Source organism: Balaenoptera ricei, chromosome 1 (genome assembly GCF_028023285.1).
Source record: "Balaenoptera ricei isolate mBalRic1 chromosome 1, mBalRic1.hap2, whole genome shotgun sequence".
NCBI classification, from domain to species: Eukaryota; Metazoa; Chordata; class Mammalia; order Artiodactyla; family Balaenopteridae; genus Balaenoptera; species Balaenoptera ricei.
The window spans coordinates 150,320,526-150,346,226 of NC_082639.1; the positions used below are offsets into that span (position 1 = coordinate 150,320,526).

General features: G+C 37.8%; 1 protein-coding gene across 1 annotated transcript in view; it reads right to left on the minus strand.

The window, feature by feature from the left end:
• The window catches only part of CENPF (centromere protein F), a 56,162-nt gene extending 31,842 nt beyond the window's left edge, over positions 1-24,320 (minus strand). Inside the window, exons 1-8 of the mRNA XM_059904253.1 lie at positions 24,159-24,320; positions 22,974-23,170; positions 17,100-17,221; positions 16,590-16,681; positions 14,280-14,571; positions 12,948-13,150; positions 4,875-5,000; positions 3,798-3,926 (exon numbers count right to left, since the gene is read on the minus strand). Of these exons, the coding sequence (XP_059760236.1) occupies positions 3,798-3,926; positions 4,875-5,000; positions 12,948-13,150; positions 14,280-14,571; positions 16,590-16,681; positions 17,100-17,221; positions 22,974-23,170; positions 24,159-24,320 (1,323 nt within the window). The remainder of the gene's footprint in view (positions 1-3,797; positions 3,927-4,874; positions 5,001-12,947; positions 13,151-14,279; positions 14,572-16,589; positions 16,682-17,099; positions 17,222-22,973; positions 23,171-24,158) is intronic.
• Between the last annotated feature and the right edge of the window lie 1,381 nt (positions 24,321-25,701).

The window sequence follows — 25,701 nt, forward strand, 5'->3', positions numbered from 1 at the left end:
CATGTCAAACTGTGACATTACTTGGCAGCAGCATATGCTGATGAAAAAGGCTGGGTTTGAGGAGGAAGCCACAAGGAAAACAATTAACCACAAAAAATAAAACTGCTAAATAGTAATAAACTAAATTTAAAAAATAAATAGTAATAAATTAAATTTTAAAAAATGAGATAAGAAACAACAAAAGTTGAGAAAACAAACTGGGAGAACATATTTGCAATAAATACAACAGAATAAAAACGGTATTTCCAAAATACAGCACATAAAGCATATCTGATTCAATATACAAAGAGGCAAGCCCATTTAAAAAAAGAGCAAAGGACAGAAACAGAAATGTTATACAAAAGATACAAATGGCAAATCACGTTCTGAAAGAAATAACCTCAGTGGTAATCAAGAAAGTGTGAATTGGGACTTCCCTGGTGGTCCAGTGGTAAAGAATCTACCTTACAATGCAGAGGATGCAGGTTCGATCCCAGGTCAGGGAACTAAGATCCCACATGCTGCGGGGCAACTAAGCCCACGCGCCGCAACTACTGAGCTCGCATCTCTCAACTAGAGCCCACGTGCCACAAACCACAGAGTCTACGTGCTCTGGAGTCCATGCGCCACAACTAGAGAAGAGAAAACCCGCACTCCACAACTAGAGAGAAGCCCGTGCGCCACAACGAAGAGCCCTCACGCCGCAACAAAGACCCGAGGCAGCCAAATAAATAAATAAATAAATATATTTTAAAAGTGTGAATTAAAACAGTGATAACATTTTTCACTCCTTAGTTGGCAAAATTTTTAAAACCTGGACTATCTCCTATTAGGAGGATGGGAGGAAACAGGCCTCTTACAGCTGGTGTCAGGTGAACTGCTACAACTTTTCTGGAGGGCAATTTGGAAGTACCTATCACACGTGAGAACACATATGCCCTCAAGGCCATCAATGTCACATGTAGGAAGCTGTCCTACAGAAGCACCAGCAACACACACCTTTACCTGCCCAATGATACTACCAATGGTGCTACATGAACCTAAATACCCATCAGTAGGGGAATGACTAAATAAACTACAAAACATCTGATAAAAACAAGGCTCAGACACTACCAACAGAATGTTCCCTTTTAAACAAAAGTTAAAACAAAACAAAACAAAAATTATATATTTGCAAATGTATATTTTTAAAAGTCTTGGAGGACATCCAATAAATAGTTCATAACAATTTATCCTGGCACAGGAAAATTTTTTTTCTTTTTTCCCAACTTGGACAGATGGATAGATAAAGGAATGACTCTATTAGAACTTCAGATAATCCCTTGTACGTAAGAGATGTCAATAAATGTTGGCTCTCCACATTTCACCTGCATTCCCCCATCCCCAGCTCCTCTGCTACTAGAAATCAACATGTCCTACACTGCTATATCTTGCATTTGGGAATTAACCTGTATTTTTCATATAATGAGACAACCTAATTGGTAAATCCTCACTTTTAGAAAATAAAGAAATAAACACTAAGAAAATAAGTATAACTCTGACAACAGGTGAATACCTGACATATTCAGCGTAAAACTCTAAAATGTGTCACCCTCTCAGGGAAAATGGGTGAAGTCAAGAAAAGAATGAATTGGGAATTCCCTGGTGGTCCAGCAGTTAGGACTCTGCGCTTTCACTGCTGAGGGCCCACGTTCAATCCCTGGTTGGGGAACTAAAATTCCACAAGCCTCAGGGCGCGGCCAAAAAAAAAAAATAAGAAGAAAAGAATGAATGACCACATTGCTTCTTCTGACAGTTTAAAGCTCTGGATATTTAGTGCTCCCGCATTGCAGATAGAGCAGGAAACTAAACAGACGAGACCCTGTCCTTGTGCAAAGATCTGAGTGATGGAAGGAAGATAATATTTTTTTAATTAATTAATTAATTAATTTTTGGCTGCATTGGGTCTTTGTTGCTGCGCGCAGGCTTTCTTTTTAGTTGTGGTGAGCAGGGGCTACTCTTCGTCGCAGTGCGCGGGCTTCTCATTGAGGTGGCTTCTCTTGTTGCAGAGCATGGGCTCTAGGTGCACGGGCTTCAGTAGTTGTAGCACGCGGACTCAGTAGTTGTGGCACGCGGGCTTAGTTGCTCCACGGCATGTGAGATCTTCCCCAGACCAGGGGTCGAACCCGTGTCCCCTGTATTGGTAGGCGGATTCTTAACCACTGCACCACCAGAGAAGCCCCAGAAGATAATATTTAAATAAACAAATAACTCTATTATACGTCAGGTGATAGACCTTATGGAGAGAAATAAAGCAAGGTAAAGAAACAGAAAGTACTTGAGGGCAGGGGTCTATGTAGTGACCACGGGAAGATGTCATTCATAAGGTGACACTGGAGCAGAAGCCTTCAGAAAGTGAAGGCTCACACCCTACAGATCTGTCTGGGGACGGAGCACCCCCAAGAGCAAAGCCCAAAGCTGCCACTTGCTGGGTGTGTCCCCCCATGGCAAGGAGGCCACATGGACAGGTAAACAAGGGGAGAGTGGGAGATGGGGTGAGCAGGTGAGGTGGTGGGAAGGCCACCTAGGCTCCTGCATACGTTTGGAAGGACTCGACTCTTACTCTGAGAAATGGGGAGTAACTGCAGACTTCTGAGCAGAGGAGTGACATGATCTGACCTACACTTGAAAAGACTCACTCTGGCTGCTGATTGAAAACACACTGTGAGGAGGAAGGGTGGAAGCAGGGACACCAGTTAGGATGCTGGTACAGAAACCCAGGTGAGAGATGATGTGTAAAGAGCTGGAGATGGTGAAAGCAGTCAGATCCAGTATAAAACATAAAGACAAACAGAGAAGTCAGGCTTATTCTTAGCAGGGAGGTATGTGGTACATGAAGGGTTTCTGGGGTGGCCAACAAGATTCTATCCTCTGACATATATAATGGTCACAAGAGAGGCATGCCTTATAGTAATTTATTGTTGTACATTTGTTCTATATAGATTTTGTGTTCTAACACACAAAAAAGTTTATACTATTCATATAATACACACATATACACATGCATGCAAATATACATATGCACAGAAATACACAAATACACGTGCACACACATGTGTATATGTGTGTGTGTGAATAAATAAAGGTAGAGCCAGCAGAGTTTTAATGGATTACTTTGAGGTGTTGAGAGGAAAAGAGGAGGTGAAGATGACATTGAGGTTTAAGCCTGAGCGATGTGAAGAACGGAATTGCTATTTACCGGGACAAGGAAGACTAAGCAAAGAGCAAGTCTGAAAAAAGCTGGAGTTCCATTAATAACATGTTTTAAGTGTGGGATGCCTATTACATGTGTGAGTGGAAATATCAGATGCACACCCACAAGTCTGAAGTTCAGACCAGACATCCAGGCTGGAGATGTAAACACGGGTGTCATCAGCACATGGATGATACAGAAAGCCATAAAAGCAGATGAGGTCATTTGTGCAGTGAGTGTTAAATAAGTAAATTATAATCTTCAGTGCTTTGACTATTTGGAAGCATAAATACTTGGGATAGCTCCCACCTGGTGGCATGACCAAGAACCACTGGAACGTCAGAGACGCCCACAGACCTTCAGATCTGAGATCCTCACTCACCGTACTCCTTCTCTAAACAAGAAAACCCAGACCCAGAAAGGTTCAGTTTGCTCTCCACTTTGATAAGTAAGGAAAGTGAGGATAGAGCTTTTTTTTTTCTTTCTTTAAAGGTATCATATGCCCACTGTGGTATAGAAATGACATGTATTAAAAAGGGGGTGGTGGGGAGGTTACGGAGGAGGGAGAAATCAGTTAGCACCCTACTTTATCCAGTTCGGCCTGGAGGATGTTGTGCACGTTCTTGGCTTGCTGTAGCTCCTGGGTGAGCTTGGCTTTCATCTGAGTGAACTCTTGGTCCAGGGTTTGGAAGGAACGCTGTTGACGGGAGAGCTCCTAAAAAGCAAAAGACAAATGCATCAAACTGATGCCGGTTAACAAGGGAGATCCTAGGGCGAGACCCATTCTTCCTCCAGGCAATGCTCTCCTGTAAGAGCAGAAGATGATGGGAGCCGGTCTGCGACTACCTGATGATTGATATAGGCAGCCTTAGCACGGGTCCCGGGCATCAGATCCGGGTCTCTGAGCGGAAGAGGAAGGAGTCCGCCAGGAGAACACATGGAAACTGGCCTGTTCCCGCCTCATCCCCAACTTAAATGAATCACCTCTGTTCTGAAGTATCCAGGGGCAAAAGAGTAGAGCCGAGCTGTAGCCGGTCACAGCTCGGCTGAGAAATCAACACACTCAAAAATGGAGTTTAAAATGTCAAATAGCTTATGCCACCGACCATTGAGAATGACAGGAAGGAGATGCCACCAATTAACTTGGATAATCACACAGGGACACCACGTTAACATTTCCAGTCACTCTCATTGAAAGACTATAGACCCATTTCAAGGCTAACTCACCTGAAACTGATACCAAGCCTTATGCAAGGGCATCTTCAGCCCTAATTTGTCTGCCAACTTCTTTCCCCTCCCCATCAATTACCTTCCTAATGTATTTGCCAACTCACAGCCTTTTAAAAACACCTGGTGAATGTAATACAATATCCTTTACAACACAGAGTGTTTGAAATAAGAAATACAATCCTTTTCTACTTGGCATCAAATTTCAAACAAATCAAAAATGTGGATAAAAAAGAACATTCTCAGTCCCTTCTCCAGGCAAAAACTAAAAGATGGAAAAGTGTGAAGGAAAATATAGTGCCTTTTCCGCACAAAGCATTTCCCCTCTAGTGGAACATCCCAAATAATGACAGACACTCCTCTTTTCAAATGATCAAACGAGGAAATGCCGACAAGAGCCCTCTGGACAAACTCCTCATGAATCCATTTACCTTACCTCTTGGAACTCTTTTTCTTTTTCCTTGATTTTCTGTTCCAGAGAACATCTGGCACTTTCTGCATTTTGACGCTGACAACTCAAATCTTCAGTCAATTTTTTCAGTTTTTGTTCCAAAGCAATACACTAACAACAGATTAAGACATTCAATACAAAACAAAATTATTCTTGGAAAGAAGCAAACATTTTGAATTTTAGAAAACATTAGTCCCATGATCTGGCTCAAGTTTAACATAGTGTTTTGACATTTTTATTTCATAAAAAGTTGGGTTTAAAACAATTAGTCAAATACCAAAACCACTACAATTATTTTAGCACACATAAAATTTATATTTGGGAAATATTAGCAAGGATGTAAAGCATTAGACCATTTAAATAAATACTTCATAACTTGTGCCATGAAGAAAGAAATCAGCATGTCTGAATAATGATTCACCGAATGTTTTGTTGCACAGGAATGAGAGGTTAAAATGCAGTGATGTTGACCTGCGTAATTTAGAGGCTATAAAATAACCAGAGGGTACCCATTATCTTCATATGATAGTGTTTTTCAAGCACAACAGATTTTGTGGGAAACTTAAATATTAATATGCATCTTTCCACAATGCTCCCACTATGCCATTTTAAATGTCTGGAGGTTCACAGCACGCCAAAGAATATCACAATGGGTTTTAACCAAGCTGCCAGAGGCAACACGAAGAACATGCATTTGCCTTTTTACATAGCCAGTTATCTTTTTTTTTAATTGAAGTATAGTTGATTTACAATGTTGTGTTAGTTTCAGGTGTACAGCAAAGTGATTCGGTTACACACACATACATATATGTTCTTTTTCAGATTCTTTTCCATTATAGGTTATTACAAGATATTGAATACAGTTCCCTGTGCCTTACAGTAGGTCCTTACTGTTTACCTATTTTATATATAGTAGTGTATATCTGTTAATCCCAAATTCCCAATTTATCCCTCCTCCCACTCTCCCCTTTAGTAACCATAAATTTGTTTTCTGTGTCTGTGAGTCTGTTTCTGTTTTGTAAGCAGGTTCATTTGTATCATTTTTTAGATTCCACATATAAGTGATATCAGGTGATATTTGTCTTTCACTGTCTGACTTACTTCGCTTAGTATGATAAGCTCTAGGTCCATCTATGTGGCTGCAAATGGCATTATTTCATTCGTTTTTATGCATAGCCAGTTATCTCTAAAATAATTTTTAAAACATGAACTACATCAAAATTTAGGATGCTCTTCTAAAATTAAATCTTCAAGTGTTAAAACCCATTCCTCTGATGCTTCCCTGTGGTGTTCAAATCCTTGAACTGCTCTACAAAGCAACTCTAACATCCCAGGAAAGAATAAGAACAACTCACATTAGTGGGGGAGAATTCCTGTTCCAAAAGAAATGTGCCCCAATTTGGCAAATCTCTCCACTAATGTATTTCTCTGAGACTCATTATAGTCCCATTTAGAAGTATTAGAACTATTAGAAATTTAACAGAGAATTCAGAGGAAAAGAAAACGTTATATAAGACTTTCCTGGAAGACCAGACACCAACTATTAACTAACCAAAGATGAAAAGATAAAGCTGGTCTGATTTTGCAAATATCCTAACTTTAAAATACTGAATTCAAAAAGTAAAATATTGAGCAGTAGTTCAAATTAGTCCACTGCTTTGAACATTAAGACACCTTTGTCATTAACCTTATTGTTCTTGAATTTTTAAATCCCTAAGGAAAAGTATGAAAGAAATTATTTCTAATAATAATAAATATGAACTCAACAAATATGTCTAGCACCATGCTAGGCACTGGGGATATAGCAGTAAAAAACTCAGACAAAAATCATTGCCTAAATGATGGTCTAAAATTTTGACAGGGACTTCCCCAGTGGCACAGTGGTTAAGACTCTGCGCTCCCAATGCAGGGCGCCCAGGTTCAGTCTCCGGTCAGGGAACTAGATCTCACATGCATGCCGCAACTAAGAGTTCACATGCCACAACTAAGGAGCCTGCGTGCCGCAACTAAGGAGCCCCTGAGCCGCAACTAAGGAGCCCCTGAGCCGCAACTAAGGAGCCCACCTGCCACAACTAAGACCCATCGCAACCAAATAAATAAATAAATATAAAAAAGTAAAATAAAATAAAATTCTGACAATTTTCAGGGGAAAGAAAAAAAAAATGCATGGCAGAGTAGATGAATGAACCCTTGGCACCCTCTGCTGGCACTCCCTCAAACTGCAACATGTCCCACTACAGGATCTCAGAATCAATCAATCAAAAAGAGACTTTAGGAGTAATTTATATTTTATTTAGATTATTTTTATGCTGATATTTATGATGCACAATCCATGTGCAAATACCTGGCCACTAGGTGTCATGAATGCTCCGTAATACTCTAAAAAAGGGTCCAGAGCTCAAGTCCTTTAAAAATACACAGCATATGACCCTGGAGACTCAGTGCTCTGGGTCAATGAGTTTTTAGCTGTAAAATACAGGTGCTGAAGTCCAGCTTTGCTGCCAGCCCCAGCACTCTGTTTCTACGTGAGTTCAAACCTTGCATCCCACATGGTTTGTAAATACTTGGAAAAGAAGCATAGGAGAAACAGCATATGTTCACTAAAGCACATGGTATTGATTTTGGCTAAATTAGCTCCATTTTATTTAATAGGTAGTTCTAATGGTACATCAGGGAATAGCATAAACAAAGCATAATCTGATTTCAGCAACATATTGGACAAGGTCGTATTATCTTTAGAGACAAGATGGAGAAAGGTGGACTGAATTTTCAGTTAGGTGGGTTTGTAGTTTACAGGAAAAAAATGGAATACAAAAAGCATTGAACGAATGAGTCTTAAGAACCTGGAGGGAAGTCTCCAATAGAAAGAAAGCCAGAGCTATGTTCTCCACACTGTCCTAGTAAAAAATTCTAATTCATGATCTGGTAAGAAGAGACTTCATCAAATATGCTAGTCAGTACAAGGATTTGGTGACCTTGTCACACCAAAACCAACAAGACAAAATGTAAAAGGATAAGTATAATTTTCCTATATGAGAAGGCGTGACTTGGCAGAAATGCAACTGAAAATGAGCTTAATTGACAAGGAACTTAATTGATATAATAATAACAACTATTATTATAAGTTCACCATGTGCCAGGCACTATATGCTAAAACCTTTATAAAAGTTATCACAGGGACTTCCCTGGTGGTCCAGTGGTAAAGAATCTGCCTTCCAATGCAGGGGACGCGGGTTCAATCTCTGGTTGGGGAACTAAGATCCCACATGCCTTGGGGCAACTAGGCCCATGTGCCACAACTATTGAGCTTGTGTACCTCAAAGAGAGAGCCCACGTGCCACAAACTACAGAGCCCACGTGCCACAACTAGAGAGAGAAAACCCACACACCACAACTAGAGAGAAGCCTGTGCACCACAACGAGAAAGAAACCCCAGCAGACCACACACCGTTAACGAAAAGATCCCACATGCCTCAACAAAGACCCCGTGTGCTGCAACTAACACCCGATACAGCCAGAAAAAACAAGGAAAATAAATAAATAAAATAAATAAATATTTTTTAAAAATTATCACAAACTTTACAGCAATCCTATGACAAAGGCATTATTATTAACACCATTTTATTGATTAAGACACTGAAGTTCAGAAGTTAATTAAATAGCTCCAAAGCAACACAATTGGGATGTAGTAGAGCCAGGGTTTGAATCCAAGTCTTTCTAACTTAGAAAACCAAATTACAAACCCAGACTGCACAAAGAGAATAAATATATGGATCAAGGGAGGTCATGTTCGTTCATACATCTAACCCATATTTATCAAGAATTTCTCCGTGCAAAGCACTGCACTAGAAGAATTCTAAAAATGAACCTGGACTACCACTTCCAGGTAGATGGAAGAGATGAACATTTCCCTATACCTCCCACCAAGAATAATCCAAAACCTTGCACATTACATTAAAACAAACATAAAAAATCTCTGAAAAAAGAGAAGAAAGAAGATGAACAAGAGACTTTGGGGCCCAAGGAAAAACAAGACAGTGCTGAAAGAAAAAAACTGTTAACCTTTAGAATCCTATACCCTGCAGAAATATCTTCCAAGAGTGAAGAGGAAATCAAAACATTCCCAGACAAAAGAAAATTTAGAGGATTTGTAACTACACTAAAAGAATGGTTAAAGGATGTTCTCTAAACAGAAAGGAAATAATGAAAGAAGGAAATTTGGAAGGAATCATGAAGGAAGGAACAATAAGTTAATGAACAATAAACATATATACAATAGGCTTTCCACCTCTTCTTCAGTTTTCTAAATTATGTTTGACAAGTGAAGCAAAAATTATAACACTGTCTGATGTGGTTCTAAATGTATATAGAGAAAACACTGAAGAAAATTATACTATAAATGTGGGAGGGTATAAGGACAAAAAGAGAAGTAAATTTTCGATAATTTATTAGCGTTGATAGAATGACAACACCAATAAACTGTGATAAATTGTATGTATATATACATTATCTAGAACAATCATTATAAAAGCTCTACCAAGAAATACACTCAGAAACACTGTCGATAATTCAAAATGGAATTCTAAAAAATGTTCAAGTAAACTACAGGAAGGCAGGAAAAATGAAACAGAGAAATGAAAAATGAAACAAATAAAAAACAAAAAATAAGATGGAAGACTTAAGCCATGACATATCAATAATTACATTGAATATCGGTGATCTAAATACACTAATTAAAAGACACATAGTGTTTCTAAAAGGGAATAGTGTTGTAAAAGAGTGGATTAAAAAATATGACCCAACTATACGCTGTCCACACAAAACTCACATTAGGCCTATTTTGTAAATTATAGTTAGGTCATAATTTTTAATTTAATAGCATAGATATGCTGAAAGTAAAAAGACAGAAAGAAATACATCATGAAACATAAACCAAAGGAAAGCTAGAGTGGCTATATTACTACCAGATAAAGTAGACTTCAGAATAAAAAAAATTACCAGAGACACTGAGGGATATTGCATAATGATAAGGGTCAATCCACCAAGAAGACATGGCAATCCTAAATGTGTATGGACCAAACTACAGAACTGCAAAGTAAGTGAAGCAAAAACTGATAGAACTGAAAGGAGAAATAGACAAATCAACAATTATGGGAGACTTCAATATCCCTCTCTCAACAACTGCTAGAGCAACTAGACAAGAAATCAGGAAAGATACAGAGGAATTCAACAAAGAACATTAACCAACAGAAGCTAATGACACTTTTAGAACATTCCATCCAACAACAGAATATACATTTTTTACCAAGTGCCTGTGAAACATGTACCTAGATAGACCATATACTAAGCCATAAAACAAACCCCCACAAATTTAAAAGACCTGAAATCATAAAGTATATTCTCTGAACACAGTGGAATCAAACTAGAAATCAATAACAAAAAGAGAAAAGTCTCCAAACCCTTGGAAACTAAACAAGGGATTTCTGAATAATCCATGAGCCAAAGAGGAAGTTTCAAGAAAAAAAAAAATTTTTTTAGTACATTAAAGAATAAAAATTAAAATACAATATATCAGGGACTTCCCTGGTGGTGCAGTGGTTAAGAATCCTCCTGCCAATGCAGGAAACACGGGTTCAAGCCCTGGTCTGGGAAGATCCCACATGCCACAGAGCAACTAAGCCCATGCACCACAACTACTGAGCTTGTGCTCTAGAACCCACAAGCCACAACTACTGAGCCCGCATGCCACAACTACTGAAGCCCATGCACCTAGAGCCTGTGCTCCGCAACAAGAGAAGCCACCACAATGAGGAGCCCATGCACCACAACGAAGAGTAGCCCCCGCTCCCCGCAACTAGAGAAAGCCCGTGCACAGCAATGAAGACCCAACACAGCCAAAAATAAATAAATAAATTTTTTAAAAAATTATTTAAAAAAATACAATATATCAAAATTTGCAGAGCACAGTTAAAGCAGTACTGAGAGGGAAGTTTGTAGCATTAAATGTCTGCATTAGAAAAGAAGAAGTCTCAAGTCAGTAGGCTAAGCTCCCCACCTCAACAACCTAGAAAAAGAAGAGCAAAATAAACCCAAAGCAAGCAGAAGGAAATAACAGAGAGGAAAAAAAAAAAAAAAAATCAATGTAATTGAAAACAGGAAATAGAGAAAAATCAATGAATTAAAGAGCTGACTCTTTGGTAAGATCAATAAAAGAGCAACAAAACTGACAAATTCCTAGCAATACTGACAAAGAGAAAAATAGAGAAGACACAAATATCAGAAATGAACAGGGAATAAACCTGACCTACAGACATCAAAAGAATAAGGAAATACTATGAACTCCACATACACAAATTTGACAATTTAGATCAAATTTCCTCTAAAATCACAAACTAACCCAACTCATCCAATGTGAAATAAATAATTTTAATAGCTGTGTAACTATTTTAAAAATTGAATTTATAATTTTAAATCTCCCAAAAAAGAAATCTCCAGGCCCAGATAGTTTCACAGAGAATTCTACCGAATGTATAAAGATGAAATAACACCAATTCTGCACAATCTCTTCCGAGAAGAGAAGGGAATCCTTCCCAATGCATTTTATGAAGCTAGTATTACCTCTGATACAAATACCAGACAAAGACAGTACAAAAAGAGAAAACAGCTGACCAACATCCCTCACAAATATAGACACGAGAATCCTTAACAAATTATTAGCAAATAAAATTCAGAAATATATAAAATGAATCATACACCGTGACCAAGTATGGTCTATTCCAGGGATGAAAGACATTCAAATATCTGAGAAGCAATCATTGTAACCCATCCTATTAACAAGCTATTATTTTATACAACTACATGAATCTATAATTATCTTAAAATAAAAAAGATTAATTTGGAAAAAAAAAAAAAAGAAACAGCCTGTTCCCAGGAAGCAAATAGAAGATACAGGTCTACCTACTACAGTGGTTTTTACCTAGAGATTTTGTTAAAGGTAAATTCCATAGGCCCACTTCAGACGTGAGTCTAAGAAGATTAATTCTGCAAGGTTCTCAGTGATTCTGACAATTAGCCAAGTGTGGGAACTACAAGAGCTAGAACATAAATAACGACAATAAAAGGGTCATAATGGGGATGGAAGCCAGGAGAAAAGACCTCACTGCACTAAGAGATGAGAGAAGGAGCTCACGGGATGTAGAGCATGTCAAGAGTATTCCAAGAGGCGGGTGTGCCAAGCAGAAAGGCAAATGTGAGCAGAACACTGACCCAGACAAAGATTAGGTTCAAGAAACACCAAATAACTGCAGGTGGTCCTAGAAGATAAGTCGTTTTGCTCTACACTTTTCTCCATATAGCACACTATCTACGTGACTGGTACATCTTCGTTACGTGCCCCATTATGATGAAGCTCCACAAGGGCTGTTCTTTTTGTCTATTTACTCACTGCTGCATCCCCAGGTCTAGAACAGTGGCTGACATACAGTAGACGGTCAATAAATATTTGTCAAATGAGTCAGTGAATGAATGAATCATAGAAAAAAGAGAAGAAAAGACTAGAGAGGCAGGTTGGGGGCAAAGCAACAACAACAACAACAAAAACAACCCCCAAATAACAGGCTACGAAGCTTGGCCTTAATTAGAGCCTTAGATTAAATGGTAGGAGTGTATATACACTGGATCCCAGGAGTAGGTCTATTCAATTCTATCGTATGTCCTAAACCTCTTTTAAAGCTCCATGACTTTAAGTGCCTCTTTTATATAGTAGGCACCTGCCAGGCGCTGTACATACAATAATCTTTATTCTTCACCACCCTCTGAGATATAAAAGAGATCAGTGACTTGCCCAGGTCCCTTGGCTGGGAAAATGTGCAGTCCAGATTTGACCCCAGATCTACCCAACTCTAAAAGAACTTACTGTTCAACTGCATCAATACTGCCTAGTATATAATAATGTCCATTACTAATATTTATTTCACAAGTCTAAGTGCAGAGTACTCTTTCCAAAGAATTATATGAAAAAAATGGAGATTTATCAATAACTCATGAAAAGTCGAGTACCTTGGTTGATGCCTGGTCATACTGTGCAGTTGTTCTCACCAGTTCATCCCTGCTTTTGTTCAAAACTTTCTCTTTTTCGTTTAATTCCGCTTTTGCTTTCTCCACTTGGAGTTGGAGTTCTTGAAGTTTATTCACTTGGCCTTTCATTTCTTTTTCATGTCCTTGCAGACGTAGTTCCAACTCACTCATCTTGCTCCTTAGCTCTTAAATAACAAACAAAACCCACACTTCAATTAATATATATTTTTCACGAGGACATTTACAAACTAAACTCAGAATGTACCAACGTTACTCTGCTCTGAAATCTTTGGTCAGTCAAACATAAATCAATTCACATTAAACAAAGAAGCTACTTTAATTGGATTTAATTTCAATGTTTAGTCTTTATTGTTATTTGTATTCAAAAACCCTACAGAAAGCAGGAGAAACAAATTTTAAGTTTTCACAGAGAAACTTGGGGGGGGGGAATGTTTTTCTAAAATCGTGAATTGTATCTTATCGAGACTGCAAAAAGTGTACCACATATAACACCCTGCACTAAAATTACCACTTGGTTTTATACACCCACAAACTAATATTTTTTTTTTGTGCCCATATCAATGCAAATGAGTGCTAAGCAGTGAAAAATTCACCCTCCCATATTCTCTAGTAGCTTGTCCTCCAGTAAACAGCAAGACAGTGTGAACCTCCAGTATTGCCAAAATTAACAACAATGTTTTTTTTCATTTTTTTCCCCCACATATACACAATATTGGTTCCAATGGCACTGGCCATGTGACAGGTCTCACCAGTGCACACAGATGGTGATTTTCAATCTATCATAGTACTGGAAATTATCATAGTCTGCAGACTAGATTCCAAAACACCACCTGGCACCCTTGGCTGTCAGCAGCAGCGTGGTGCAGCAGCCAAGGTTACAGGTTTCTCCCACACACACAACCTGGCAGCACACAGCAAAGCTGTCCTACAGACACATGCCACACCTCTGGCCAAAACTGGCTTGTTTCATGGGCCACAAAAGGAGCCAGGGGAGAGCCGTGGGGAGTGTCAACTGTAACCCACCTACTTGCCCCGCTCTGGAAAGTCAAAGCCACTCACCCTACTTTTCAAGTCTTCATGGCACCAGCTTTATAGTACAAATAAAGATACCTTTCCAAATGGTGATATCTTTTCTCATTATCCCAAAGACAGTATTTCACATCACCAGGCTGGGATGTTGATCACTGATGGGTCTAACAAAACACATTAGCACTTTCTAGGGCTAAAAATGTCTAGAAATTTCTGGACTTCTGAAATTATCTCAGGAAAATTTAATTTAGCTCAAGAAGTTACCTTGATTCTGGGCTTTTAATTGATCCAAAAGATGAGAATTGCTAGAATTATCACAGAAACTGCTATTAGCATCTCTATTTCCTATTTGCAAAGTTGATCTACTCGGAGTCACTTCTTGTTCCCCAGAAATATTAGATGCAGAGAAATCTCTCCTAATTGGAGTTTTTAGAGCATTGGATGAAAGACGACTTGGGGTCTTTTCTTGTTGCCATGAGAACACAGATGATGAAGCCTGATGTCGGGCAATGTCCCGGTGATTCATGGTGCTTTGGGGAATAGCCTGGCTCGCTTTCTGTGAAAACAGAAACTCTTTAGAGCCCTTTAGAAGTCAAAATATTTAAGACTATGTACTAGACTCACAGACATAAAAAAGCAAACTTATGGTTACCAAAGGGGAAAGCAGTGGGGGTGGGAGGGCGGGTAAATGAGGAGTTTGGGATTAGCAGATACAAACTACTACATATAATATAGATAAAGAACAAGGTCTTACACACAGGGGACTATATTCAATGTCTTGTAATAAATTATAATGGAAAAGAATATGAAAAAGTATATATGTATATATAATATATATATAACTGAATCACCTTGCTATATACACCTGAAACTAATACAACATTGGAAATCAGCGATACTACAATAAAAAAAAAAAGACTATGTACTTATTTTCAAATAGAACATAAAGCCATGCCAAGAAGGTAACACTTCCACTGTGTACCAAGAAAGAACATTCATCAAGTCAAGGGAACCACTGAGTCCCAATAACCAGTGAGGAAATGTTCTAACGGTCAGACTTAGCACTGAAGGGTGAAACCAGTACCATCTGAGGCCCGATCTATTTCAAATGGGCTCAGTTTTGGTATTTATTCTGCATCCCTCATATACTTCATAAAAACACATGTGAGTACTCACTGCCATTTTGAATTCTGAAATTTGATTTTCCTTTGCCCATCCTTGGTCACCTCCCCCTGTAGCTTTGCACACAGAGACTCAAAATTCAATACTAACCCAAAGAATTCTTTCAAGAATCTCACGTTCCACCATAACACTCTCCCCCTAGAAATGTCATATGAGGTATTTGGTATTATATAATACACATTTGTGGATTTTCTGCTGTTTTGAATTCTTCTTTTTGTTCTTCTCTCTGCCTGCATTCTGACAACTATCAAGGTGTGGCTATAGAAGCTGAGTTAAATTTTTTATAGCAAGGGCTTTTCTTGCCACAGGGAAAGGTTTAATACTTCTGGAGACCCATAGTCCTCCACAAAATAACTCTGGGAACAGATGTCAGAGCCAGAATTGATGCCAATGACTGAACTGGATAACAAAGCACATATTTCCAAGTCAGACCAGAGAATTATTGTTTAATTTTATTCATCTTGTAAGCAACGCCTTTGCTACATATCAAAACCCTGGTGATCTCAAAACAAGGGTTAAAGGCGTAAAAAGAATTAAAATTGTTAAAGCTCCAATAGGTACTTTTTTGATCCTCAGTATTTAAGGCATCTACGTCTAAATTCAGCCTTAAACTGTTTGCTAAGTTGTGCCATCTCACCAAGTTCATATGTTTAGTGGAATTGTGCCATTAAGTGCCAAACTGGAATTTTTTAAAAAATAAATAACATCATGTGCGCAGAAATGGGAAAGGTATATTCTATAGACACCAGGTATTTTCAGGGTCAGTCCTGAAACTAAAAGCTGGGGTTTCCAAAATGTGCATTTTGTTTATTTTATTGATGTTAAACAAATCTTTTCACCCACCTCTCTCTGCTTTTTTTACCCCTATCAAAATGTAATTTAAAACACTTGTCAGCAACTTATTTAAAAGAACTGGGGAGATTACGTTCATAACATTCTCACCTGAAATAAATAGTTCATTAATAATGACCCCCAAACCTCACGTCCCTGGTTGCAATCACCACATTCCATCAGAAGGCCTGAACAGGAAGCAATCGCCTCCAGGTTCCAAAGCTAGTGAGTGTCAGTTATGACTCTGGCCTCACCCTCTTCAAACTTGTTCTTTATCATTAGATCTTAACAGAGAAATAATTACATTACCACAGTTTCCATGGAATTAGGTGAACATTTAATATTTAGGGATAAAGTCATCTCCCCAATCTATTTTACTCCACTCTTACCTATTTTTAAATTTAAAAATACCATAACCAATGAGCCAGGAATTTTATTTTCTCAGTGTAAGAAAAATGTGTCAGCCCTATGTAAAGCAAATTTTTCTCTATCCTTGTTGCATCCTATATCAAAGTACTTCTTCAACTGCATACTCTATTAAAAGGCCCATAATTAATTTACCTTTGCCTGCAAGGCTTTCACCTCTGCCTCTAATCTTTTTCGTTCTTCAACTTCTTTATTATATTTTTCTTTCAGATCTTCATATTTGGAACCTAAACACAGACATTGAGATACAGTTTTACTTCGATCACTGATTTTGCAAAGAATCATTATGATAGATCGTCCAGAAATGAGTATCTTAGTACATCAGATAGAAAGAACATTTCGGTTAAGGCAACCGATACTGATCAAATTACTCAAATATCAAAATACATGGAAACATAGGCGTTTTAAATATTCCAAAACTGAATTATGTTTTAAAATACCATAGAAGGATAAAGTGAAAAGTTTAAAGGCTTACTGATGGCTCAACATAGTTCAACAGATACACAAATGTATATGTAACTAATGGCTGCTTTTTGTTTTAATGCTAAAATTAGAAGTTGAATTCAAAGTTGAATGAATTCATTTCTTTGGCAGAATTAAAATCTCAATAAAAGAGCTATTTATACGAAGGGAAAAAATCCTTACCGCTATAATACTGGCTTGGTGTGAGTGGAGTTGCAAAAATTTTTTGTGGTGTGATGCATGGACTCATAGAGACATCTGCAGACTGTGCAGCTTGTTGGCTTCTTTCAAGTTCAGATTTACACCTGTGAGAAAAGGACCCGAGAGGATGGCAAATCAGAGCAACAGCTGTAGAATACCAACACCATACATTCTCAGAAAGCGATAAACTTACAAAAAAACCAACCCTCTAAGAATTCTTACCACTTCATTTATCCAACAGACATTTAATAAGAACTAATTTATGAGACAGTCCTTTGTCTTCAAAGGAACTCAGTCTAGTTAGGAAAACAGAAATATAAACCAGTAATTACAATGTGATAAGACAATAATGAAGATCTGTAATAACCGCCATAGTAGCAAAGAAGAGTTGGGAGGGTTGGGACACATTCCAATCAAATTTTATATTCTAGGCCAAAGAAAGACACAGTGCTACAAAAAACCCAGAATTTCAGAAACACAGGAGAAAATTGGAGCATGGGCTCAAATCATAAAACTGGATGGCATTACTTATAATATTGCCATTATAAAAACAGATTTGATATACATATCATGTCTTTTGTGATATTTTTAAAACGCATATTAAAAATCAAGTTAACATAATACATCTAGAAAAGATACTGGCAGGAAACAGATCCAAAGAACTGGAGAAAGTGAGCTATATACAGTCGTCCTTGGGATCTGTGGGTTGTTGGTCCCAGGACACCTGCACATAACAAAATCCAGGGATGCTCAAGTCCCTTATATGAAACAGCAGTCGTACACTCAGCCCTCCATATCTGTGGGTGCAGAACCTGTGGATACGAGGGCCGACTGTATTGTATATGTGTACAGAGTATCCCTACCATTTCCGTTGTAACACCCTTCAGAAGCAAACCTAAGAGAGGACTCAATTCTTGCAAGTCTCCAATGTCTCTGATTTTAACTTAACACCAGAAGTAAAATGAACACCCTAGTAGAATGGCTAATGATGTGCACCATTCTCTTTGCCAAGGACACATTACTCAAAGCAGGGAGTGAAGAAAGTAGTGAAGAAAGTGCCTCAGTGCCCTAGCTCCGCCTGCTCCAAATTCAATCCGGGAAGGAAGAAGTAATGTATGAGCTGAAAATGGCTACTCAGCAAATCAAACTGTCACATTCGAATTTACAACAGGTAAGAGCCCCCTCCAACAGAAATGTTCTATTAGCATGAAAAAAGTAACAAGAAATAAATGAATTTAATCTTAATATTTAACTCAATATTTTCCATATTGTAATTTCAACTTATAATCATTGCAAAAATCATTAGTAAGATATTTTACATGTTTTTGTACTAAATCTTCAGAATTTGGACTGTGTTGTGTGTACTTCCAGCACACCTCAATTGACACTAGCCACATTTCAAGTGTTCAACAGCCGCACGTAACCAGTGGCTACCATATTGGACACTGCAGGTCTATAGACTTCCAAAGGTGTAAAAAGGTTGGTAACTCCAGAGATAAATTTTGAAGAACTTTGCAAAACTGATGTTTCTTTGCCCTCTCAAATTCACATCTTTTCAGTAAAAAAAAAAAAAAAAAAATTTTTTAATTTTAAATATTAGGTAAAAGTATACCCTATTATTTTTATAAACCTTTGTATCTCCTGTCTCCTAGGGAGAGAAAAAACACAAACCACCACCACCAAAACAAACAAAAAAAAGCACTAAATTAAGCTGTTTTCTCCTAGGTTTAATTTAACTATATGAGATTGCTAATATTCACCAGTTTTTATTTGTTTGTTTGTTTTTGTTTTGTTTTAAAAAATAATTTGTTGAGGTGAAATTCAAGTAACATAAAATTAACCAGATTAAGTGAACAATGCAGTGGCATTAATTACACTCACAGTGTTGTACAACCACCATCTCTATCTACTTACAAGCCATTTCTATCATTCCACAGTAAAGCTCTTTAACCATTAAGGAATTTCTCCCCAGTGCCATCTTCCCCCAGTCCCTGACAACAACCAGTCTGTGTTCTGTGTCTATCTATTATTCACCAGTTTTTGACCAACATTTCAAACGTTCAACCTAACTCGTTCAAGATGTACCTGAAATCGGTGGCCATTGATGGAAAAAATAAGTTCTTGCCCTGTACCTGAAGGTTACCAGTGAAAATTTTAAAACTATACTCAGGGCTTCCCTGGTGGTGCAGTGGTTAAGAATCCGCCTGCCAATGCAGGGGACACGGGTTCGAGCCCCGGCCCGGGAAGATCACACACGCTGCGGAACAACTAAGCCCGTGTGCCACAACTACTGAGCCTGCGCTCTAGAGCCTGCAAGCCACAACTACTGAGCCCGTGTGCCACAATTACTGAAGCCTGCACGCCTAGAGCTCATGCTCTGCAAAAAGAGAAGCCACGACAATGAGAAGCCCACGCACTGCAACAAAGACCCAACACTGCCCAAAAAATTAAATTAATTAATTAATTAATTAAAACTATACTAAAAAAAAAAAAACTATACTCAATAGTTATTGTAATCTATAGGTCTTATACCCTTAACAATTTTTATACTATAGAAGAGTTTACTCAATAGTTTTTATAGTCTAAAGTTTATACAGTTTGTAAACTTTTATAAACATCTATATCTATCAACATCATAGATAATAAAAATATTTTTAAACTAAATGTGCTATGAGGGTATCCTAATCCCATGATGATGATGATAATAACTAACAACTGATAATAATGATAATATTAATGCCAACATTTAACCGTTGCTACATGTCAGGTACAACCGTGAACACTTTATATCTGCAGGCATTGCTACCAAATGGCACTTTTCAATGAAATAGGGAAATGTATACAAAAGCATCTTTTCCTCAAATGTTAAAAATACTAACATTTCTGTCTAAATTAAATTAATATTTTAAAACCAATTAATAACCAATTAATAAATTATTAAAACCAATTTTTCTAACATTGGCAGCCAAAATGTTCTTTTCAAAGAAATAATTATTCTAGCATACTGAAGTGAGCTTCCTACTTCCCGAGCACCTGCTTTCCAAAATAAATGCCTCTCTTTCATTCATTCATTCAACAAATATTTGAGGACCTACAATTGCCAGGTGCTAGGATACAGTGATGAACAACACAGACCAGGATAGAGTTTAGGAAAACAAAGAACTCAACAAGACAGAAATTTATTTATCATTCTAACATTGCAAATTATAGACAGCCACCTTCCCACATGGATAGGAAACAGAATTAGAAAAAGATTTCTGTGCACTTAAATTATCAGCTTCACCAAAAGACAAGCATATAGTTGTCCCTGGTACCTGCAGAAGATTGGTTCTAGGACCCCCTTGAATACTAAACTGTGCAAATGCTCAACTCTCATATAAAATCACATAGGTAGTATTTACATATAACCTATGCACATACTCCTGTATACTTTAAATCATCTCTAGGTTACTTATAATACCTAATATAATGTATATGCTATGTAAATAGTTGCCTGCACACAGCAAACTTAAGTTTTGCTTTTGGAACTCTCTGGAATTTTTTTTCAAATATTTTTGACCCTTGGTTGGTTGAATCTGTGGATGCAGAACTCATGGATATGGAGAGCAAACTGTAATTTTTAAACGTTTTAACTTTCAAAAGTATGTTTCCTTTGTAGGTAGAATTAAGATTATTGCAGCTATGCCAGGAAAAAAATTCTTGGCATCAAAATATTTATTAATTACAAATGGAAAAATAGTAACTTTATAATGCAGAAACCCAGATAAACACCCTAACAAGCCATCGGTTTAAAAGTCAAATTAAATCATGTACACTCTGATATGATGCATGTCACTACTATACACGTCACTATAAAGGTGCGTCACTACTTCCGTGGTATTCTTAGCAAAAATTCATAACCTCAATCTGACCCAGTGATTCTCCATCCAGGATGAATTTGCCCTCCCAAAGGACATTTGGCAGTGCCTGGCAACATTTTTGACTGTCAAAATTTGGAGATGGTGTAGGTGCTACTGGCATCTAGTGGTCGAGGCCAGGAATTCTAAGTACCCTACAGTGCACAGGGCAGCCTTCCACAACAAAGAATAATCCAGTCCAAAATGTCAATTCTGCCATTGTTGAAAAACAGCAGACGAACCCAAATTGAGGACTATTCTACAATAAAGGAGACTAGTGCTCTTTAAAAATGTCAAGGTCACGGGACTTCCCTGGTGGCACAGTGGTTAAGAATCTGCCTGCCAATGCAGGGGACACGAGTTCGAACCCTGGTCCGGGAAGATCCCACATGCCATGGAGCAACTAAGCCCGTGTGCCACAACTACTGAAGCCCGCATGCCTAGAGCTCGGGCTCCACAACAAGAGAAGCCACTGCTATGAGAAGCCCACACACCACACAAAGAGTAGCCCCTGCTCGCCACAACTAAAGAAAGCCCACGCGCAGCAACAGAGACCCAGCACAGCCAAAAATAAATAAATAAATAAATACATTTATTAAAAAAAAAAAAAATGTCAAGGTCACAAAAGACAAGAAACCATCAGAGCTTAGAAAAAAAAGTAACTAAGACTCGGCGCAGCCAAATAAATAAATAAATATTAAAAAAAAAAAAAAGTAAGAAAACATCAAGTAAATGCAATGTGGAATCCTGGATCAGATCCTGGAACAGAAAAAGGCCATTACTGGAAAAATGAGCGAAATTCCAATAAAGTCTGTAGTTTAGTTAATAGTATTGAATTAATGTTTATTTCTGATTTGGTCATTGTACTCTGGTTATGTAGATGTTAACAATTGTTTCTGGAAGTCTAAAGTTATTTCAAAATAAAATTTTTTCTTAAAATTTCTGGGTGTATATTCATGGAATTAACAATAGGGCAATTTGCTAAAGTCTTTTTTGCTTTTAGTGTTTATCACTCCTTGTTATTTTGACAAAATTCCACTACTAGAAGAAGAAGATTCCATTTATAAGCTAGCAGTGCTCAAGGCCCATTAAATTTATTTTGATTAATGCCTCTAGTTGTTTGGGGGATTTTTTTTTTAATGGAAAAGTAGTAATAAACACTTTTTTTATTGCCTAAATATGGAATTGATATTGGTGAATTGATTATGTAATGCTTAAGATGGAAGATGGGTCTCTCGGATGGGGATCTCAGTAGGAAAGTCTTCTAGACTTCACTTCCCTCCTCTCCAGCTGAGATTCCATGGCACCTGACTTCAATCACTCTCTTCCAATATCCTGAATTATTCCACTGTCTTCTATCCCATCACCCTTGCCCCAAAACCCTAAATCGATCCTCCTGTATACCTTCTCAGCATTTATATACTAAAGAAAGGAAAAAAAAAAAAACCTCATTAAACGCTATAGATTGGTCCCACTATAAATTCCTGGCCTCCAATCTCAGCTGAGCCCTCAGCACTCCTCAGTCCTTTTGAAGTTCCCTAGTTCTCTCATTCTCTACAACAGCTTTTCCACGCAGAGGAAACAGAAGCCGTCAATATAAGCCATGCTTTAACTTCCCTCCATCTTTTCAGTAACCACTGTTGATAGTTTTGGAATATTTATTACTGCATACCCTAGTAACAAACACAGTGCCTGGCACATGAAGCAGCTTAATAAACATATACTGAATAAGTGAATGAATAAGCTAGCAACCATTTAATGAATTTATATAGTACTGAGCCATGCAACAATAGGACTGAAGCATATAAGAAAAGAATTAATCTTCCTCAAATCATTGTTCATTCCACTGGAAAGAAAAAATTGCAATGTGTAATAATTACACCATAAAAGGAAAAGATAGCTGCATCTGATGAATATATACAAAGACATCTATAATAAATACCATTCCCAAAAAAGTTACCTTTTAAGTTCCTGTTCCAGTTTTTCTATTTGCTTTTTGCTTGAGTTCAGTTGTCCTTCTTGGAAATTCACTTGTGACTCCTTGACTTGAAGTTCATGAGAAATCTTCTGCTTAGTCTTCTCCAGATTTTCACATATTTCTATCAAGCTTTGGTTCTCCCTTTTCAGGTTTGCACCCTCAGTTTTTTCATTCTCAACCTAATGCGGATTATTCAAAAGGAACTAGGTCTCTTACTCATGAATTTACCAAATATTATCTGTTAATCTAACACTGATGACTAATTTTCTGAGATACGGTTGTAAAAATCCAGAAGTCAGTGCTTGATGTACACCGAAATTTTAGATGATCTCACTTTGAAGCCTATTGATAGAAAAGTTTTGTAAAGTCGTGTATTACAGTCTTTGGTTAGGGCTACACAAACCCATCCTAGAAAGAGAGGCTTTAGTATGCTTTCGAGAATTAAAAAATCAAAAATAAATCTTATAAACCCTCTCTTAGCTATTCATTTTCAAGTTCAGCTGCTAAAACCAGTTACTGTAAGAAACTGAAAAATTCTCCCACTAGCAAAAACATTTTAGGAGCTGTAATTGTATTACTATGGGTTGGCTAATGCAAATGTATGAAGGAAGTACTATTTAAGTTTCCATTTACTAGTCCTGGAGAGAGGTGGGAATACCAAGGTGAAAAGCTCACTCTCAGAAAGCGATAGCTATTTGGACTGCAAAGTGCTCTAATATTGATCCCAGATTCAGAGCCAGAGACTTTCGGCCATGTTGGTGCAGAATGCAAAAGCAATGCCCAATTCTTGGTCCTAAACAGAAGTGAAAATGGAACTCAGCAGCCCTACACATTAGCAGGTTAGCAGAAATGAAAACAAAGAATGGAGAAAATGAGATAATTAAAATTAAAATGACTCAATAGGGGAGGGGACTTCCCCTGCAGTCCAGCGTTAAGACTCAGCGCTTGAGCTTCCACTGCAGGGGGGCGCGGTCCCATCCCTGGTCGATGAACTAAGATCCCACATGCCATGTGGTGTGGCCAAAAAAAAGACTTAATAAAGGAGAGGAGGGGGGATTACCACCTGAAGATCGCAAAATCATTTTTCTCTAAATTGAAAAGACCAGGACAGAACCATTCATCCAAATAATGAGAGAACAGTTTTAAATACCAGCATTTCAGTGATACCTTCTGTTTTTGCTTCTGCAACGCGGCCTCCAGGGTTTCAAGTTGAAACTGCCTTTGCTGCCTTTCTTTCTTCAGTTTGTCGAGCTGTCCTTCAAGCTCTTGAATTTTCTGAAGAGCTCTTGTAGGCAGGCCTTCCTTCCATTCTTCCAAAGCCCAGCTCATTTTTCTCTCGTTTATTATTCAAACATTTATAAATAAACTGAAAAGAATAAACAGACTGTTGGTCTTACTAGAGTAAAAAGAAACTTACAGTCTCAGAGACTAACTAATCTACATAACCACCTCTAAGAATCAAGTTTCAAAACTTCATGTTTCAAAAGATGACAAAGTATAACATCCATCTTCTCCACCCTCTGCAAGGTGACTACCAATAACTGACTGTGAAGTGTCAATAGTACACAATATGCTTGTTTGGCTTCCCCTTGCTTTCTGGTTTTCTTATATCTCATTTTTGACTTCTTATATGGCTACCTGCTTTCTACCACTCAGTTTGTTTTCATTGTACAAGACATGAATATTTTGCTATAAGGTTTCTGGTGAAATAGGTCTTACAGGACAAATAAAATGCATGATAAGTTACTTTGCAAATGCTCTTCTTTCCTCTCTCATGTCATTAATTCCCACTCATACTCTGTCCCTCTTCCTCCAGGAAGCCTTCCCTGAGGACAACCATCATAATCTGGTCATATCTCCCCATCAGAGTCTCTCATGGCACAGGTACCTCCTTTTCCTCCCAAGTGGTTATCATTTGTTGAGTCAATGCATGCATGAACAAAGGGTGAATGCCATACTAGCACTAGAGTCACTGCAAAATGCAGTAAAGTCATTCTCCAGACAGACCCTGACCAGGAATCAGGTATATAGCCTTAGTGATTCAAATCCCTGCTCAGCAACCTGCAAGATGTGTGACCTTGGGCATGTTATTTAACACCTCTGTGCCTTGGTTTCCTCATTTGTAAAATGGGAATAATAATGGTGGTGGTTCCCTAAAGCTTTAGAACAGTATCTCCTGATAAGCTTTCCATACATATTAGCTATTATATTAGTCACTGAAAATGCTTTTTCATTTGTATACTGATGCCTATGGCACCAAGACAGAAATGGCCTACCTCTTTCTCAGACATATCTTAGAAAATTTAAATCAGCTGGGAGAAAAGTATGGCAATTATTCTTTATTGATTAGCCTTTAGAACTTAAATGAAAGAAAAAGCATTCATTTTCCAGTTATTTTAGCAACAGGATGAGAATCCGTTTTTTACTAAATGAAGTCCACAACCATTTTAGCGTTTTGTTTCAGTCGACTTTATCAATGAAATTTTTTATCAGAACAATTAATAAATAGTTGATGAAAGTACTAAGTATAATAAAACTTTTTTCCAAATATTAAAAGAGAAGGAAGGGTCTCGGAAAACACATAATTTAGTATCAAGCCTTGGAGAGCTGTTTTCTCTGCCATTCCCACCTCCCACCCCACCCTTTTAGTTCTTTGAACACAACATCTTAAATTCCATTCCCATTTACCCAAAAACTACTTAAAGGAGTC